The sequence below is a fragment of the Schistocerca serialis genome, chromosome 2 (genome assembly GCF_023864345.2).
Source record: "Schistocerca serialis cubense isolate TAMUIC-IGC-003099 chromosome 2, iqSchSeri2.2, whole genome shotgun sequence".
Lineage (NCBI taxonomy): Eukaryota > Metazoa > Arthropoda > Insecta > Orthoptera > Acrididae > Schistocerca > Schistocerca serialis.
The window spans coordinates 1,130,101,410-1,130,119,953 of NC_064639.1; the positions used below are offsets into that span (position 1 = coordinate 1,130,101,410).

Sequence of the window (18,544 nt, forward strand, 5' to 3'; positions counted from 1 at the left end):
GGCATCATACTGTGGACATAATACTGTTTATTGGCATTGCAAATGCTGTGACACTTAAATCATTCGATTGAGGAACACCACTCCCCTGATTAAAATGGTCAGGCAGGACATTCCCAAACTTTTATCTAAAACACCTGTCCGAGAGGAAGAATTGTATGAAAGTGGGTTGACGTCCATGGCTCCCCCACTGATAGAGTTGCATCAGAATATTATGCCTTCAGGTAGTATCATAGGCCTTTTTCAAATCAAAGATCACACCAATAAGGTGTCAATTATAGAAGAAAAGTTGTTGAACTGCTGCTTTGAGCAGTCTCAGGTTATCAAGTGATACCTCCTCAAGCCGAACTGGGAGTGACTTAGTAGGGATGTTGTTTCAATAACCCACACTAGGTGCCAGTTGACCATATGTTTTACTTTACAGCTTCTGAGACTAATGCTGTGATAACAACAGCAGTCAGTTTGATCCTTCCCTGGTTTTAAAACTGGGATTACAACAGATTCTTTCCACAAGTTAGGAAAGTCTCCAGTCACATAAATTTCACTGAATAAATGAAGGAGAACTTCCTTCGACCAAGACCAACTGTTTCAACAGGCTGTATGGTAACAGGTTGTACCAGGTGCAGTATCATGAGCTGCTGACTGTGCAGAATCCAACTACCACAGAGAAAAGGCTGGTGATATTTCGCAACTTTAGTGGAACAAAAATCAAAACCAATCTTCTTCTGTCTCTTCCGGTAATGACAGAAAACTGGATCCTGGCTATAATCTGCTGCAGTGGTCGTATATGCTCAAGCCACTGTCTGTGAAATGTATTGTGGCAATATTGGGAGACACCCTTGATCTCTTATAGCAGCTATTGGTGGTTGTGAGTTCTGCCTTGGGATCCCCCTGATAGCTTCCCAAACTTTACTTACACATGTGGAGCTATTGATGAAATGCAAGAACTGTTGCCAAGACCTCTGCTTATCACCTCGAATTATTCTCCTTACCTTTGCCCTCAACGTTTGAAAGGTTGTAAGATTCATATCTGCAGGGCATTAACTGACACTCTGCATTGCTGCCCTCCTGTCCCTGGCTGCAGAATGGTACAAGTCATTCCACCAAGGAACAATCTGTCGCCTAGGCATTTCCTTGGATTTTGGGATGAATGCATCAGCACTTTACTCCTCCGCATGTCTTAGGAAGTGACAGCTCTAGCAACCTTCTGCACATTTATGTAAAAAATTTTGGGAAGGTGTAGATCAAACCCAGATGTGGGGACTAAACATAAGTTAATTCAAATATGTGGTGTAAAACAAAGAAGCAAACAGCAAAACGGGGAGAGCGAGAGTCACAATGGGTGAAGGGTGCAGTAGTTGTGCAGAGATGAAGAGATTTGTAAAGCATAAACTAGTGTGGATAGTTGCATCAAACCAGTAGTCAGATTGAAGAGCACAACTACTTCAAGCCGCACCCCACACCCCCTTTCCTACTGCATAAATGAGAAGCTGGTTCTTCCTGAAAGCAGTTGAGACAAGGAATCTCAGCTACACTGGAGTACAGAAATCAACGATAATCCCTCGCTGGGAAAAGTCAGTTACACATATACAGGTGATGTGATTAGGAGCCAAGTTTCACCCAAATCGCGCGGCTGCTACGGTCGCAGGTTCGAATCCTGCCTCGGGCATGGATGTGTGTGATGTCCTTAGGTTAGTTAGGTTTAAGTAGTTCTAAGTTCTAGGGGACTGATGACCACACATGTTAAATCCCATAGTGCTCAGAGCCATTTGAATCATTTTTCACCCAAATATTCTTTTAAATTGAGATAGAATTTGACATATGTAAAAAAGGAACCAATTTGTTTGTGACAAGACAATAATAGGACAAGGATTTATTTTGTCTGAAGAAAAAAGAAATATAATGAGGCAAGAAAAAGATATTTCAGAATTAATTAAATGCCACAGGCTTCATTACATAGCACGTGAGTCAACTTTACGAAATATCTCCAATCTGAAGGGCATTTTGCAGAGAATTTCTCTACAGAATGAAGCTTAACTGTAAAATATTTAAACTCCATAAGAAAAAAAATTCCAGGTTTTTGGAAGCATTCCCAGTGGTATGCAAAAGTTATCCTCCAGCAAAGTTCAGTCGAAATTTAAAGAGGATTAAAATTTAAGTTGACAGTAATGTAAATTAGATATCAGTATTTGATGCACTTTTTTTCATTATTCATCTGTTACAACTTCAAGGCTCATGAGGCCAAAGTTGTGCTCCACATTCCAGACTAAGGTTTAGACATCAGACAAATGTGTGGTTCCTGAAGAGGGGCAACATCCTTTTCAGTAGTTGCAGGGGCAAGAATCTGGATGATTGACTGATCTGGTCTTGTAACATCAACCAAAACGGCCTTGCTCTGCTGGTACAGCAAACAGCTAGAAGCAGGGAGAAACTACAGCCACAATTTTTCCCCAGGGCAGGCAGCTCTGCTGTATGGTTAAATAATGATGATGGCATCATCTTAGCTAAATTATTCTGGAGGTAGGTAGTCCCATATTGGGATCTACGGGCGGGGACTACTCAGGAGGATGTTGTTATTAGGAGAAACAAAACTGGTATTCTACGGATAGGACCGTGGAATGCCAGATCCCTTAACTGGGTAAGTAGGTTAGAAAATTTAAAAATGGAAGTGGATGGGATAAAGTTAGATATAGTGGGAGTTAGTGAAGTTCAGCTGCAGGAGGAACAGGATTTCTGGCCAGGTGAATACAGGGTTATAAATACAAATAGGGATAATACAGGAGTAGGTTTAATAATGAATAAGAAAATAGGAACGCGGATACGCATAGTGAGCGTATTACTGTTGCGAAGACTGACACGAAGCTCACACCTACCACAGTAGTACTATGCCATCTAGCTCTGCAGATGATGAGTTTGAAGAAAAGTATGACGAGATAAAAGAAATTATTCAGATAGTTAAGGAAGATGAAAATTTAATAGTTATGGGGGACAGGAATCTGTAAGTAAAAAAAGGAAGCGAAGGAAAAATAGTAGGTGAATATGGATGAAAGACAAGACTGCCCGATGGAATTTTGCACAGAGCATAATAGAATTATTGCTAGCACTTGGTTTAACAAGCATGAAAGAAGGCTGTACTTGTGGAAGTGACCTGGAGACACCAGAAGATTTCAGATTGTTTACATAATGGTTAGACAGGTATTTTGTAACCAGATTTTAAATTTTACAGCATTTACAGGGCCAGATGTGGATTCTGACTACAATTTATTGGTTATGAACTGTAGATTAAAACTAAAGAAATTTAAAAGCGCTACGAAATTCTGGAGATGAGACTTGTAAAAGTTGAAAGAACAAGAGGTTATTGAGAGTTTCAGAGGGAGCATTAGGCAATGATTATCACGAACAGGGGAAAGGAATGCAGTGGCAGACAAATGGATAGCTTTGAGAAATGAAATAATGAAGGCAGCAGATGATCAAACAGTTAAAAAGACAAGGCCTAGTAGAAACCCTTGGATAATACATGAGAGATTGAATTTAATTGATGAAAGCACAAAATAATAAAAAATGCTGTAAATGAAGCAGTCGAAAGGGAATACAAATGTTCCAAAAATGAGATTGACAGGAAATGCAAACTACCTAGGCAGGAATGGCTAGAGGACAAATGTAAGGGTGTAGAAGCATATATCATGAGGGAAAAGATAGGGACTGCCTACAGGGAAAGTAAAGAGGCCTTTGGACGAAAGAGATGCAGCTGTATGAATATCAAGAGCTCAGATAGAAAACTACTACTAAGCAAAGAAGGGAAACCTGAATAATGGAAGGAGTATACAATACAGAGGGTCTATACAAGGGAGATGCACTCAAGGACAGTATTACAGAAATGGAAGAGGACACAGACAAAAATGAGAGGGGAGATTTGATTTGCCCGAGGAGAAGACAACATTCCATCAGAACTACTAATGGCCTTGGGAGAGCCAGCCATGACAAAACTCTGACATCTGGTGTGCAAGATGTATGAGACAGACAAAATACTCTCAGACTTCAAGGAAAAAAGTAGCAATTCCAATTAAACAACAAAAAAAAGCAGTTGCTGACAGGTGTGAAAATTATGAAACAATCAGTTTAATAAGTCACAGTTGCAAAATACTAACATGAATTCCTTATCTAGGAATGGAAAAACTGGTAGCAGCAGTTTGGATTCCAGAGAAATGTAGGAATACATGATACAATACTGTCCTTAACGACTTCTCCTAGAAGATAGGTTAAGGAAAGGCAAATCCACTTTTATAACATTTGTAGACTTGGAGGAAACTTTTGACGATGTTGACTGGAATACTCTCTTTTAAATTCTGAAGATAGAAGGGGTAAAATACATGGAGTGAAAGGTTATTTACAACTTTTACAGAAACCAAATGGCAGTTATGAGAGCTGGGGGGGGGGGGGGGGGGCATGTGAAAGGGAAGGAGTAGTTGAGAAGGAAGTGAGAGAGTTGTAGCCAATCACTAAAGTTATTCAATCTGTCTTACCACATCCTCCGTACATTCCTGATTTAGTGCCTTCAGACTTCCATCTCTTTGGGCCTCTGAAAGATGGACTACATGGTGAACATTTTCAAGACTCTAATGCTGTTGTCCAAGCTGTAAGGAAGGAGTTAGCCTCAGCTGGTTCCAGTTTTTACAAGCATAGCATGCAGTCTCTGATTAATCATTGGCAAAAGTGCATAACGAATGGTGGTGACTGTGGAAACATTTCAGACCATAGCTTTACTTAGCTGTGCTGTAGTTTCCATGAATAAAAGTAGGAGGTATTACTTTCGGAACAAACCTCGTAGGTTTAAGTCCAAGGAAGTCTTTTCTGAAATTATTTGTCTGGAGTGTCACAATCTATGGAAGTGAAACATGGAAGAAAAACAGTCTAGGCAACAAGAGAACAAAAGCTTTTGAAATCTGATGCTACAGAAGAGTGCTGAAGATTAGATGGGTAGATCACATAACTATTAAAAGATACAGAGCAGTATCAGGGCAAAAACAAATTTGTGGCAGAACCTGACTAGAAGAACACAGTCTGAGACCTTAAAGAATCACCAATTTAGTGCTGGAGGGAAATGTGGGGGATAAAAATCGTAGAGGGAGACCAAGAGGTAAATACAGTATGCAGACTCGGGAAGATGTAGGTTGCAGTGGGTAGTCAGAAATGAAGAGTCTTGCTTAGGACAGAGTAGTATGGACAGCTGCATCAAACCAGTCTTTGGACTGAAGATAACAAATAACAAGGTTTACAAAAACTAGCTACTCTGCTTTCCCCATCTGCAGCTCCAGATGCTGATAGTTAAACAAATGGAAACTGCAGAAAGTTTCAACGTAACATTGCTAAGTCTTGGTCATTTCTTCCAAAACATTGAAGTCTCAAAGTGAGATGCTCAACGCTTGATAAAGAACATGATTTGTCTAGTGCAAAGAGAAATTTATAAGAAAATCTAAGTTTCTGATAGGCTTAAGATACCAACATCTATATAGCTAAACCCTGATGATTGGCAATTTACTTTACTATGTTGGTTAGGAAGATGCGGTGTGCGTACTGTAAGACCTTCGGTACACACACCATCAGATCATTTGACTTGTCGCTCTAACGAAGTAGGCGAGTGTCAGCAATATGTCTAGTGGTCTTATCGTGGCGTGTTTATCTTCTGCCGTTAGGTCAGACGATAGAAATGCCACTTGCACGCTTAGAGTAGCAGATTGACGGTGACCAACTTTAAACAGAACTTGATTAATTTTCACACACATTTATTAAAATAATAACAAGCATTAACCTTACTTAACTTGGTTCTGGATGCTATTTACAATTGACAATCTCAAGTTCCTTTGGTCTTGGTACGTTAATCTTATTCTCACATATCTCTGATACTTGACAAAGTGTGTATACATTTCTCTTCATGGCGATGTACAGGAATATGGTAATCTTATTAGGTGCAGACTGAAACTTGACTATACACTAATGCAGACTGATTAATCGGAGGTCTGTACACTCGTTATAATACCTCGAGTGGTCAGGCATCACTGCGCGAGTGTGATCCGCGAGGAAAAAAGGTTCTATGTTAGCAGCAATCTCATTGGCTGCGTTACATATTAATACGAGGATCGGCGGAAGCAGAATTTGGTCCATCTCTATGACAGTGCCATCTCATAGTGCGGAGATGGACGAGCGCTGTGCCTGCGCTGTTGTGCTTAACGGGGCGCGCTCTAGTGGGAAAGTTGTGTATGCGCTGACTACGCGGAACTATGTACACAACAGAAGACTTACTGGGTGAGATGAATCAAAATATGTAAGTTATTTTAAATGCTGAGATTTGCAAATGTTAATGCTTGCTTGAAACTGTTGGCCGATACAATAGGTGGCTCCTGTATTTCTACTTTCACACTGAATGGAAGAAAAACCAGTGGCGGTTCATGCAAAATTTTATCAATGCACTACAATGTGGTGGCCTATAACCCTTTGGCTTAAAACAGTAGTAATAATAACTAACTTGAATATATTAATTTTAAGTATATAAATTGAACTGTTTCAATACACACAAAATTTTACAATCAATCATTTAACATTGTGAGTAATAACAAAAAAAGGAGATAAATGTAGCACTCATAGTGCCGGAAGGGATGATGTCACATCAGTGCACGCGCAGTTGAAAACAACCAGCTGCATCCCTTTCCTGAGTTGATCATAGTGCTGCTGACAATTTCAGCACACAACAATTTCCTTGTTACCAAGGAGAGAGCACTACAAAACATGTTTTCGTTCATTTCATTCGCATTCAAAGAGAAATGGAGTAGTTTTAGTGTTATTTCTGGCTCGCATTCAAAGAGACATGACATAATTTGTATGATATTTACAGCGTGCTGTAGCACATAAGCACATGATAACAGGCCACCAAAGGAAAAAGCTTACAGAATGGAGGTGGTTATATTACCAATATCCAGCAAGAAGAAATCCTTCTCATCTTTTCTGATAACATTAAAAGCATGGTTTTATATTTTTTCAACAACAAAGAATTAAGGTGGGATGAAAATGTGGTAAGTGGGGGCATCTCCAAAAACAGTAAATATCCTGTGAAGGCTGTAGTCCAGTAGTCAGAATACTAACTGTGAGTACTGAACAAACAGTTTGTTAAAATTATGGCTAAAATAAGTTAAATCTTTTGTAGTATACACTGTCTGCAGACTAAAGAGCTAGTAGGCAAGTCGCCAGCTACAACAAAAGGAGAAGCAAAAGGTTTTTACTCCCAACATTATAGCTTCCCTTCCACAGTGAACCTTACAAGCCAGAGGCAACATAGTGCTCAAACAGGCCCAGATAGCATTTATTTTTCACTACGTTTGTTGATGCTATACACAACACAAAAATTAGTATCTGGAGTAAGAAATGCATACAAACAAAATCTACCCAGTCACCACCTGCTGCCCTCTCTTGCTACTCAGTTCTATTCATTCTTTGGTCTACAGATGGAATATACGCACATGCCTGCTCTTACTAATGTAAAGAAAATAGAAGGCTGATAATACTTAGCAATATACATCAGAGTATCCACAAATATTAGTAACTTTTAGAACACTCACAAATTACTGAAGAAGTTTAGGGGAATTGATATAGCCTATATAATTTCATTGTGAAACTAAAACATTTCTCAACACACTTTCATTTGTCTAAAAAATTATTACAGTAACAGAACACAGTAAGACTGTTGCAACCTTGACCTCATATCACACAAAAATCGTAAACGGCACAGTTTTTCAGGCACAAAAACCTGCGCATCTGATCTACATATCTTTTACATTATTACTTGTTTCAGATTTAAACTGTCTCAAATGTAGTAGAATATGTCATGGTGTTTCCTACTAATGGCGTAATAAAACCATGCCATTTTTAACTATATTGAGTTTAAATTCTGTACAGCCTAACTTGACTCCACAAGAAATATCTGCACAAAACTTCAGGTGGTGTAGGATGAAGCATGAACCAATATCTGCCACTAGCACCTTGTTGGAAACATTTATACAGATAAGATCAAATGAGTTGCAACCTAAGGCAATGAAATAGGCTACCACAACTGTTCTGTAACAGGGTGGGTGCCAAATTATAACAGCATGGACAAGCCAAAAACCAGATATGAAGGTGAAGATTTTTACCATATGAAAGCATTTTAATGTGTTTCTTTAAAGAAGTGATTCATTGTAAAGCACATTTATCGCTTTCTCAGCAACAACAATAATTCACATTTCAAAGAAACACACACACTGGGCACTCTTTCAAATATGTTCCTTCTATACAGAATGCATTAGTCAAATATTTGTCCAAGGACCATTTTACAATAAAATATAGGAGTTGTCCACCTGATAGCTAAAGAAAACCAGTCACCTTCAGAAAGAAACAACCACATGAAATTGTGCATAACAACAAAAATTCATTCTCTGATGCAAAAGTATTCAAAGCCTGAGCTAATGTCAATTGCTTCAATACTATAATGCCCTTCTCCCCTACGGTATACTGCGGGTGTGAGAAACTTGCGTAGGCCTAATGGGAATTCAAAACTTAAATGAAAATTGCATAATTTGATTGTTTCTTCTGCATACCACATTCAGTATCAGTAGTTAACAGGTACATGAAAATAATCAGACTCGCTACCTTGCATAAACATTCTTTTACAGAGAAACTGCATTTGGAGTCTATTAACACACAGTATGAAATAATGGTAATGCTTAAAAGTATTATGCAGTGGGAATACCTTTTAACTACGATACATATTATCTTCTAATTAGGGAAAATTAAGCATACACAACTGTTTCTCAGTAATTGTACATATTGCACGACTGTTTACTTTGAACATAGCAACAGGCTATGGTAATAACGAGCTCTGCAAATAAACAATTATATAAAACGTAAGCCACAAATCAGTAAAGAAAATAGGGCTCCAAGTGAAATGCGTATTACATATGGGAAATCAAAAATTCTTGTAAACATTAAATCTAGTTGATAGGCATATCAACTACCACTTACAAATCATAATGCTGATTCCACTTAGGGTCAAGAGTGGCTTTACATGTGTCTGTTTTATGACACTGACCCGAGCCATCGACGCTGATCTTTGCGAATGGATCGGGAAGGCCTGAAATACAATATATTACTGAGCCTACTGATGAAAACATTGTCGACTCGTCAAAACAAACACAAAAATATTTTTTAACTTACGGAACAAATCCTTTTTGGCCAAATTTCGTGCGCACAGTACTGCGAAAAGAAATCACTGTTTAAATATTCATTTTTATTATATGTTTAACATATACGAAAACGACTACTTTCCACTTGACATCTATAATCTAGGAAATGACACAACCCTCGTACTGACTGGTCTCGTATCCTTCCCTTCCAATGACTTCCGAAACATATATATTCCGTAATAATTGTTTTACTTACTTGTCAAACGAATTTTCATAGCACCACTTCTTTTACTCCCCCCTGGGATGGACATATTTCACTGTCATTTACATTCAGCACTTTAATTAACATACATATTATTCACTACGGCTGTTCCAGCGAGGAGTAAATAGAAATACATTATGTCAGATGTGTCGTTACATTACACATACAAAAACGCAATCTTCACCCACTTCCGCGAGAAATGACACTTTCACACGCATATTCACTAAACGCAAAGCACACCCTACCATTTCCGCACAGACATTACGTCAAAATTCTATCAAGCTACTCTTCCATTCACTAAGACCAAAGTTCGTCAAACACATTAGCATGACCAGCCAACAGTCGACAGAATATCTATCGATTCATTCTCGATAGTTACGAAAGAATATAATGATTTTAATCCGCAAACCTGCCTGATAGAAATAGCTTGCCCATATCTCAGATAATTGCAAATTCGGTTTAAAGTAATTTTATATTTTCCTTCTGATCTTTTGCAAACCCACATGCTCTCAGAGATACATAAAAACAGCTTACTTCGCAACCACAGAACAGTTGCAGCGAAATGCATTTACATTCTGTTTAATAAAAGATGTCACAGCTTTCAGCAATATATGATGTCAGTGTGTTATCAAAGCAATATAATATCCTCTTCCTCACTGACACATCTGTGGAGGCTCTAAACAATAAATCGCTGACGGACGATGTATATGCTCTCTCCTGGAGCCATAGTTAGTACACTCTTTGTTTCCTTATCGAACGGACTCCATGTATTTTACTCAACGGAAATAAAACCGCGTGTACTGAACGCAGCACGGTTGGTAATAATTCACTATCATATCGCCTAGACAGTGAAAACCTCCTTACATCAGTGACCTCCAGTCTTGAATACGTGATTCGCCATCGTGATCACCCGCGTCTCGCTTACTACAACGTCACCTCGCGGAAAATTCGACGTCGCCGGTGCGAGCGCTATGGATGTGGGAAGTGATAGTGACTACTGACATAGTGAACAGAATGAAAATTTTGATCAGCCTCAAATTACTTGTGTATCTTGTGTGTTGACAATGACGACCTGCAACAACAGTTACTGTATAGGTCCACCAATAGGAACAGTACATCAGTGCTCTACATATGCTTCAACGCAGTGCTCTCATGGTATAGAAAACTTCAAAAGACAAACCGCACCTCACTCGACCATCACATCGCCAGTGCAAGTCACACAACAACAACAATGGCCTTGCTCCCCCACATTGTCAGTAGCGCAGACCTCAATGGTAGAATTTCACCAGTCAGTGGTGATGACTATCCTGCATTTCAAGCCTCCATAGACTCACCTCAGATGGCATTCTGTATCAAGACAGAACAACAGCAACTGGCAATTAATCATGCTGCCATATTAGCATCACAACCACAGTCACCATCCCGCAGACAGCACAGAAACTAAATATCACACCGTGCAACGTGCACGCAAGCTGTCAGCAAGCTGTGCCCCCTCACCAGACCGAATATTAATCTCCTGCCGTTCCACGAGGATGATGCAGTGTTATGACTTGCAACAGCTGAATTTTTTTTATTTTTTTCACACCAAGACATTGCTGACGATTCAGAAAAAAATTCGCGCTCTACTATGTCATTTAGGGGAGCACGTTGAACTAGCAATTCACATCGTCCTGTCACTACTGCCCTCTAATAAATATGAGACAGTGAAACGAGCGGTTCTGAGAAGGCTTGTACACCCACCACAACAACAATTACATCAAGCGCTGTACGAAGCAGGCCTTGACGATGCCACTCTGCCACAGCTGTGGCGCCACCTCCAGGGTTTGACTGACACAGAGCTCATAAACGGTCGCACGCTGTGGACTATCTGGTTTGCAAAGTTGCTGGCTGTGGTCCAAACATCACTGACAGCCTATGAGCAACAATTGATGAAAGAAAGACTCCCACTGGCTTCAGAATACACGCCCTTGTGTGCCCCAACAACTGCAACCAGGCAGACTGCCCCACAACAACACGCCACACCACAATGTGAGTTCACCACAACCCACTAGAACACAATGCCTGAACCAGACCAACACCATTGACGTTCAGCCATCACTGTTAACAACAATGGCCGAACGAGACAACGCTGATGCTGCACGCTGGTACCACCAAACATCCAGTGATGAGGCACAAAAATGCCAATCTCCGTGCTGGCACCTAAATGCACTTGCCCACCACGCTACAACAAGTCGTCTTCCATGATCACTCCAACAGAAGGTGGACGCATTTTCATCACAGACATTGTAGACAACACCCACTTCCTGACACAGGGTACAACATCAATATACTCCCGTAGCACATCGCCTCAGAAAGATCCGCCTCGGAACCTCTGCACCTCCTGGCTGCCTACTACGTTGGTAGCTGCACCACGACCAGAACAGTGACTTTCACTGACAGAGTACAATACACTTGGACTTTCTATGTAGCCCATGTTATGCAACCAGTTCTTGGGGTGGATTTCGTGCGACACTTCAAACTTTTCCCTGACTTGCAATGGTCTGCATTGTACCACCATGACACACACAACAACATTGAAGCCGCACCGCTACTGATACTACAATATCAGAATGTACCACTAACAGTGTAATGGTCCACCCCCCCCCCCTCCCCCATCAATGCCAACTAATGCAACAAATCTTCGCTGCACTGGGCAAGCTGACTGGAAACCACTTACAACTCCTGTGTGCACATCAAGAAAACCATTCATTGCGCCTACAACTTCAGCCACTTGCACAGGAGCTCCACATGGCCTGTGCTACAATCGGTGCAGCAGAACATTAATAAACACGCCGATCTATGGGAGCGATAGCCTTCTTGTTAGCCATGCTAGAACCATGTTCACAGCCAACATGGGTGAACTAATCGACACAGGCACATACTTTGCACTCTCCCTTGCCTGGCTCCCTTGCCCACACCAGTGTTCCCTCAATGGTTTATTCACATACCATACAGAACAGAACGGTCCATAGGATTATTACTACACCAGGACCGACAGTACAACACAAGGCACGTATACTAGATCCTCAAAAACCCAATGCTGCAAAAGAAACAATCAATCAAATGATGTTGTATGGTGTGCTTCAACAATCTGACAGCCCATGGACTTCGCAGATAAAAGTGGTTCCAAAGGAAGATGGATCACTCCACATGTGTGGTGATTATTGTATATTGAACAATCAAACTATGCATGATTCCTACTCAGTATCACACATTCAAGACTACTGACAAACTAGCAGTGCTACTATGTTTTCCGTCACTGACTGCAAAAGAAAGCGTAGTACCAGTTTCCCATGCAGCCAGAAGATATTCAAAAGACTACCCTCATCACGCATTTTGGGTTGTTCGAGTTCTTGGTAATGCCATATACACTCAAAAATGCCTCGCAGACGTGGCAACATTTCATTCGCGGTGTGCTTTCTAACATCCCCAATTGATATGCCTACATAGATGATATATTAGTGTTCCCTAAGGATAATGAAGCACTTGACAGACACCCAAAACAGTTCTCAGTGTCTTAGAATAAGCGGGTACGAAATCAACAAGGACAAACTGCAGATCCGCCAGAAACAAGTCACATTTCTAGGATACACTGTCTCTGCTTCAGTAGGACGTCCGACGGACGACCGGTTGACGTTTGTGCGAAATCTACCATGGCCACAAACGTTCCACGACCTCTGCATATCTCGGCATCTTAAATATTTACTGGAGGAACATTATACATGCAGTGGACATCCAAGCTCCCGTCACTGATGCATTAAAAGACCAAACAGCCACAAACATCGCCGACTCACATGGACCAAAGATATGCAAGTGGCTTTCACATATTCAGTTGACAGTTTGGTTTCAGCAGTGGCTTTAGCCCACCCAGTGTCGGACGAACCTCTTACAATGACTGCCAACGCCAGTGAGGTAGTAATAGGGGCAATACTCCAACAAATCATCGATGAGGAAGTCCAGCCACTCAAGTTTTTCTTCAAAAACCTCTCAAAACCCAAACACAATATTCTGCATTTGAATGGGAACTTTTAGCAATCTATGAAGCTGTCAGCTACTTCAGTGAAGATATTGATGGACGAGTGGTTGTGATTTATACATACCATAAACCAGTCAAGGATGCGATTCGACATCTTTTGACACTAGTTATTCCAAGACAATTTAGATACTTGGACTATATTTTTCAATTTGCTGTGCAGTCCGCTACTTACAAGGAGCAGATAACATTGTGGTGGGCTACCTTTTTGGGTCAATGCCATATCGCTTCAAATGGACTATCTCTAAATGGCATGGGAACAAATGTTAGATCTGTCGATTACGACGCTCGCTTCTGATCTGCCGACCAGTTTGAAGGCTGAACAGCGTCCGTTACCAGAGACAGATGCAGTTCTACTCTGTGATACTTCACTTGGAAAACGATGGCCACAGGTTCCAGCATCCTTTCATGAAGCCGTTTTTTGGTCTTTTCGAAATCTCTCCCATCCAGGAATATGCCCCACAACGAAGCTTGTCATTGACAGCTTTTTATGGCCAAAAGTTAAAAGCGACTGCAGATTATGGACGCTCCCTTGCACTACCTGTCAACAAAGTGAAGTCGGTCGTCACATGCATCTGCCACTAGGCCACTTAACACTTCCATGAGGTCGATTTTGTCATATTCATTTGGACGTTGTTGGCTCTTTACCGGATTCAGCAGGACAAAAATACATACTCTCCGTGACTGAGCTTGTGACACGATGGGTTGAGGCGATACCAATGGCCGACATGACAGCGGAAGCCACAGCTAGGGCATTTGTGCACACATGGATCTCTCAGTTCGCTGCACACTTACGATAACGATGGACCAAGGTCAACAGTTTGAAGTCTTGCTGTCTGCAGCATGTGCGGCATTGACCACTGGCGTATGATAGCTTACCATCCGCAGAGTAATGGCCTTGTCGATAAGTGACACAGAACAATGAAAGCAGCCCTCATGTGTCACGGCGATGAATGGGCAGAAACACTCCCTTGGGTCTAGCTAGTGTTGCACTGCCAAAAGAAAGGAAACCCACAGCCATTACTGGAGCTACCACAGGTGGTATGGAGAAGAATTCAGCGCATTGCCATCTCATCACCACGGCCCCACACAGCACAGCCCACGTTTGTATGTAAGATGTGGGCCCAGAAGCAATTCGTCATGCCATGTGACAACACCGTCTGACCTAGGCTTACATCCACCTACAAGGGCCCATATCGAGTCATCATCTGGAGTGACAACACCTGTCAAATCGAGATAATCAGAAAACTGACAATGGTGGCCGTCAACCATTTGAAGCCGGCAGGGATGCTGGAAGATCTCTATGATTCGATACCACTTTCATCATCACTGCCCATGTCGATGGAATGTAAACAAACGGTGTCACTCATGCAACAGCTGATGACAGTGGACAATGAAGCACCATCTCCCACCTCAGTAATCGACCGACCATGACGCCTTCCGCAACACCTCAGCGATCACGAACTCGCATAAGCAGTGTCAGTCATTCATCACAGTGATAGTGCCTTTACGAGGGGGCTTTGTGGGAACTCTGAACAATAATATGGCTGACAGACGATGTATATGCCATAGTTAGTACACTTTGTGCTTATGTGATGAATGGACGATTTGTATTGTACTAAGTGGAAATAAAACGGTGTACATGGAAAGCAGTGCTATTGGTAAAGTTGTTACAAGATTAGATAGCGAGAACTGCTGGGACCTAAGAATTGAAGAAATGTGTACTGTCTTGCTTGTCTCTTGTTTCTTATTATCCCAGTCATAAAAAATCTGACACGGTATTTTAATTGTGAGTTTTATTAAAGGGGGTTAGGACGCCAAAGCGGCCGACTTAGAACAGGAGAGGCACCACAGGACATTTCAATTTCCACTAACCAGAATATTGGTTTGAGGGCTTCCTTTACAAAATATACATATTTGAATAACACAGAGTGAAATACAGTGATGTGCAATAGAAGAATGTTGTGTGAAGAGACATGGCACTGCACTTTTTTTGGCACACTTAAGAATAAATGATATGTCTTACAGTTCCTTGAACATACATGTTTTATATATCAAATTCTTCAGAAAGATGTGCACTAAAAAATTATCATATATTTGAAAAATGGATTTTTTAAATTTTTGACGTCCTATCTCAAACGCTTGAGGGAGGGAGGGGCACTATCAAGTTTTTGGCCCTGTTCAGAAACATCATAGATCCAGGGCTGCAATATCCCACAGTCTATGGTACCTTGCACATACTTGAAAACGCATACGAAAATCATAACCATTTGTGGTGATTGGGCATTGCAGTGAAGGTTTAAGAGACATCACACAGTGTTCAAAGTATTTATTGTAAGACGGCAAGAACTATGCCCCTTATATGAAGTCATTAAAAATCACCAAATTCACGTTGAGTGAACAGTAGGGCTGAACAAAAATGACTGACAAAGCACAATGCATCTTGTAGAGGGTATAGTATGGACATATTGGAATAACTAATGTGATGGTTTTAAAGTAATTCACACGAAGTGAAAACTTTGTGGAAACACATCGATTTACTAGAAACTAGTTTATCCCAAGGAAGTATTCAGAGTTGACCACGGCTGTGTGGCGGCGCGCGAAGGGAAGCGACAATTGGCAGCTTAGGGCACCTCAAACCCCGAGAAAGTGGTAACGGGTTGCGCCCTCCAGCTGCCTTAAGATAAGTGACAGTGAGGGGGTCGTTGACCCCAAGCAGGTGTACCGGGAAGCAGACGGAAAATGGTACGTCTGTTGATAAATGTCCGTCGTCCCGTTTTCAGAGAAACATGCGAGAAAGCCGCGCAAAGCTGCGGTAGAGCGGTCAACAGAGGCCAAAATACGGGTGTTCGTGACTATAGCAACTTCACGCTGAATTCACGGTCCGCAGAGTCTGAAGTAAGTCAGGTGAAGAGCGACAGAACGAAATACGCCGGCCTCCGATGGGAACGTAGGACCAAGGAATTTGAAGTACTCCTGGGAGTCGGAATTTCGGAAAAATTGGTGTTTTATGCAGACGCTAACCTTGATGGGTGGCCTGGGAGGAGCTCAATAGCAGAAGTTGAGAAGAAGGGAAATTTTGTGGAAATTTATTCACTTCCCAGAGCAGGCATTGGTCGGCGCTGGGAAGCGACGCATAATTAACGCGACTGGCGCTGCAATTGGCGTAAGTGATTTTGCTGGAGGGGAAACCGAGGCGAAGAGCGGACTGGCAGAAGTCTCTGTAGAGGTCTTCCGTTCCCAGCTTGCCTAGAGTGCAGACGTGACGTTCTTTACTCAGCTTGCCTGAGAGAGAGTGAGCATCTCGGCGGTTTATGACTTAGCAAACGGAACGATTGAGCTTGGATATAGAAAGTTTTCGTTCAGCTATGTACTGAGCAAGATAGCTAGGAGTGAATAGACGAGCGCAGCCTTGCAGCACCACGAGGCCGGCCGAAGTCGGCACAACGACGCCGCCCCGCCACGCTGAATTCGGTGATACTGCGCCCACTAGGCTTGAGTTAGGCCACTGATTAATTTGTTGGATCACGCCGGCAAAGTTTCCACGAGGGTTTCATAGGCCGTGTATTGCAGAATTCTTCTCGCACTTCGCATTACACCTGAGTCAGTCAATAGGAATTAATTTTGATTTACCGCGGTTTACTCCACGTAAACGCAATTTATTCCCACTGCCTGTTAGGAGAGTCATGTGATGTGACGATTGAAGGTCGTGAGTTAAAATAAATTTGTGCTAATCGACTGCATCTGTTTTCAATCAAGTAGTTGAAACCCCAGACCACTTTCTTATTAATTTTATGTTCAACATTTGCATCTGATGTTCAATAGCTGAATATAACATCAATGTGCACCCCTTTTCTCATTAAAAAAGTGACCAATTCTGAATCAATTAATGTCAACACTGCCACCGCGGTTTAATCAGAAGTCACAGGGCCTTATTACTTTCATTGCGTTATCCGATATTGCGGCAGTTTTGCACTCTCTGTTGATCTGTTAGTTAATTAGCTGAGGTGAACACACGCCAAAACCAGATAAGTGACGGGTGGGGAGTTTTATTATATTGGGTTTACAGTAGTTAGTTTTCCTTGGTCTTAAATAAATAACAGTGCTCTATCTGGATACACTGCTTTTCAGTACCACCATAGCCTATCATCGACAGTCACGTCAGGACTGCTCGATTTTGTTGTATTATGCGATAGCATGCTCCAAGTGACCAGCAAGCTACGCTTCTGAATACAAAACCTGTTGAGTGAAAATAGTATCATTTATATTGATTTGTAACGTAGTTTTTACATTAGGGAGCGTATGCAATGCCATGAAAATAGGCAATATCTATTAACTGACACTGCATTTATCTTTATTTAGTTTCATATGGACCCTGGGAAGTATGGAACGGTACATTGCAGAAAAGTTTATTTATGATTCTCCTGTAACCTGCAGATATTTAATAGAGAATCTCGTTTCCTTTTAAGAACAAAAAATAGCTAGTAAAGAGTAGAAGACCGGACCTCTTGCAGAAATACATCATATATCTACTCAATGATGTGAAGTTTTCTTCACAAGACTTCTAGTCAAATCATTGAATATGGGTCACAGAAAACTTGTATGGAATACAATATTTACATTATTTAACGTACCAAATAAGCCACAATAGCAGTAGCGGAAGGCAAGACCACATAGACTTGCTAATAAAACGTAAAAAGTAATATTGCTGTTTCCCAACAGAGAAGAGACCAATTCCAATATTTTTGCTGTATCTGAGTCACAAACAGCAAAAATCAACACATTTACTTTTGAAGCAAAAGCAGTTACATTTACAGGAATTCCGTGTTTTGGAAAGTCGAATGAAATGTAAGAATCCGCAAATCGTTAGACTCCATACAAAATTGTTGCATATTAAGGAAATTGCCTGTCATAACCGATTTCTCATACACAAACAGCAGTTGACCGGCGTTGCCTGGTGAAACGTTGTTGTGACGCCTCGTGTAAGGAGGAGACATGCGTACC

General features: G+C 41.3%; 1 protein-coding gene across 1 annotated transcript in view; it reads right to left on the minus strand.

Moving 5' to 3' along the window:
- LOC126458587 (E3 ubiquitin-protein ligase SMURF2) overlaps positions 1 to 9,754 on the minus strand; it is a 174,825-nt gene extending 165,071 nt beyond the window's left edge. Inside the window, exons 1-3 of the mRNA XM_050095725.1 lie at positions 9,463 to 9,754; positions 9,238 to 9,276; positions 9,046 to 9,154 (exon numbers count right to left, since the gene is read on the minus strand). Coding sequence (XP_049951682.1) covers positions 9,046 to 9,154; positions 9,238 to 9,276; positions 9,463 to 9,517 — 203 coding nt within the window. The 5' untranslated portion in view covers positions 9,518 to 9,754. The remainder of the gene's footprint in view (positions 1 to 9,045; positions 9,155 to 9,237; positions 9,277 to 9,462) is intronic.
- Between the last annotated feature and the right edge of the window lie 8,790 nt (positions 9,755 to 18,544).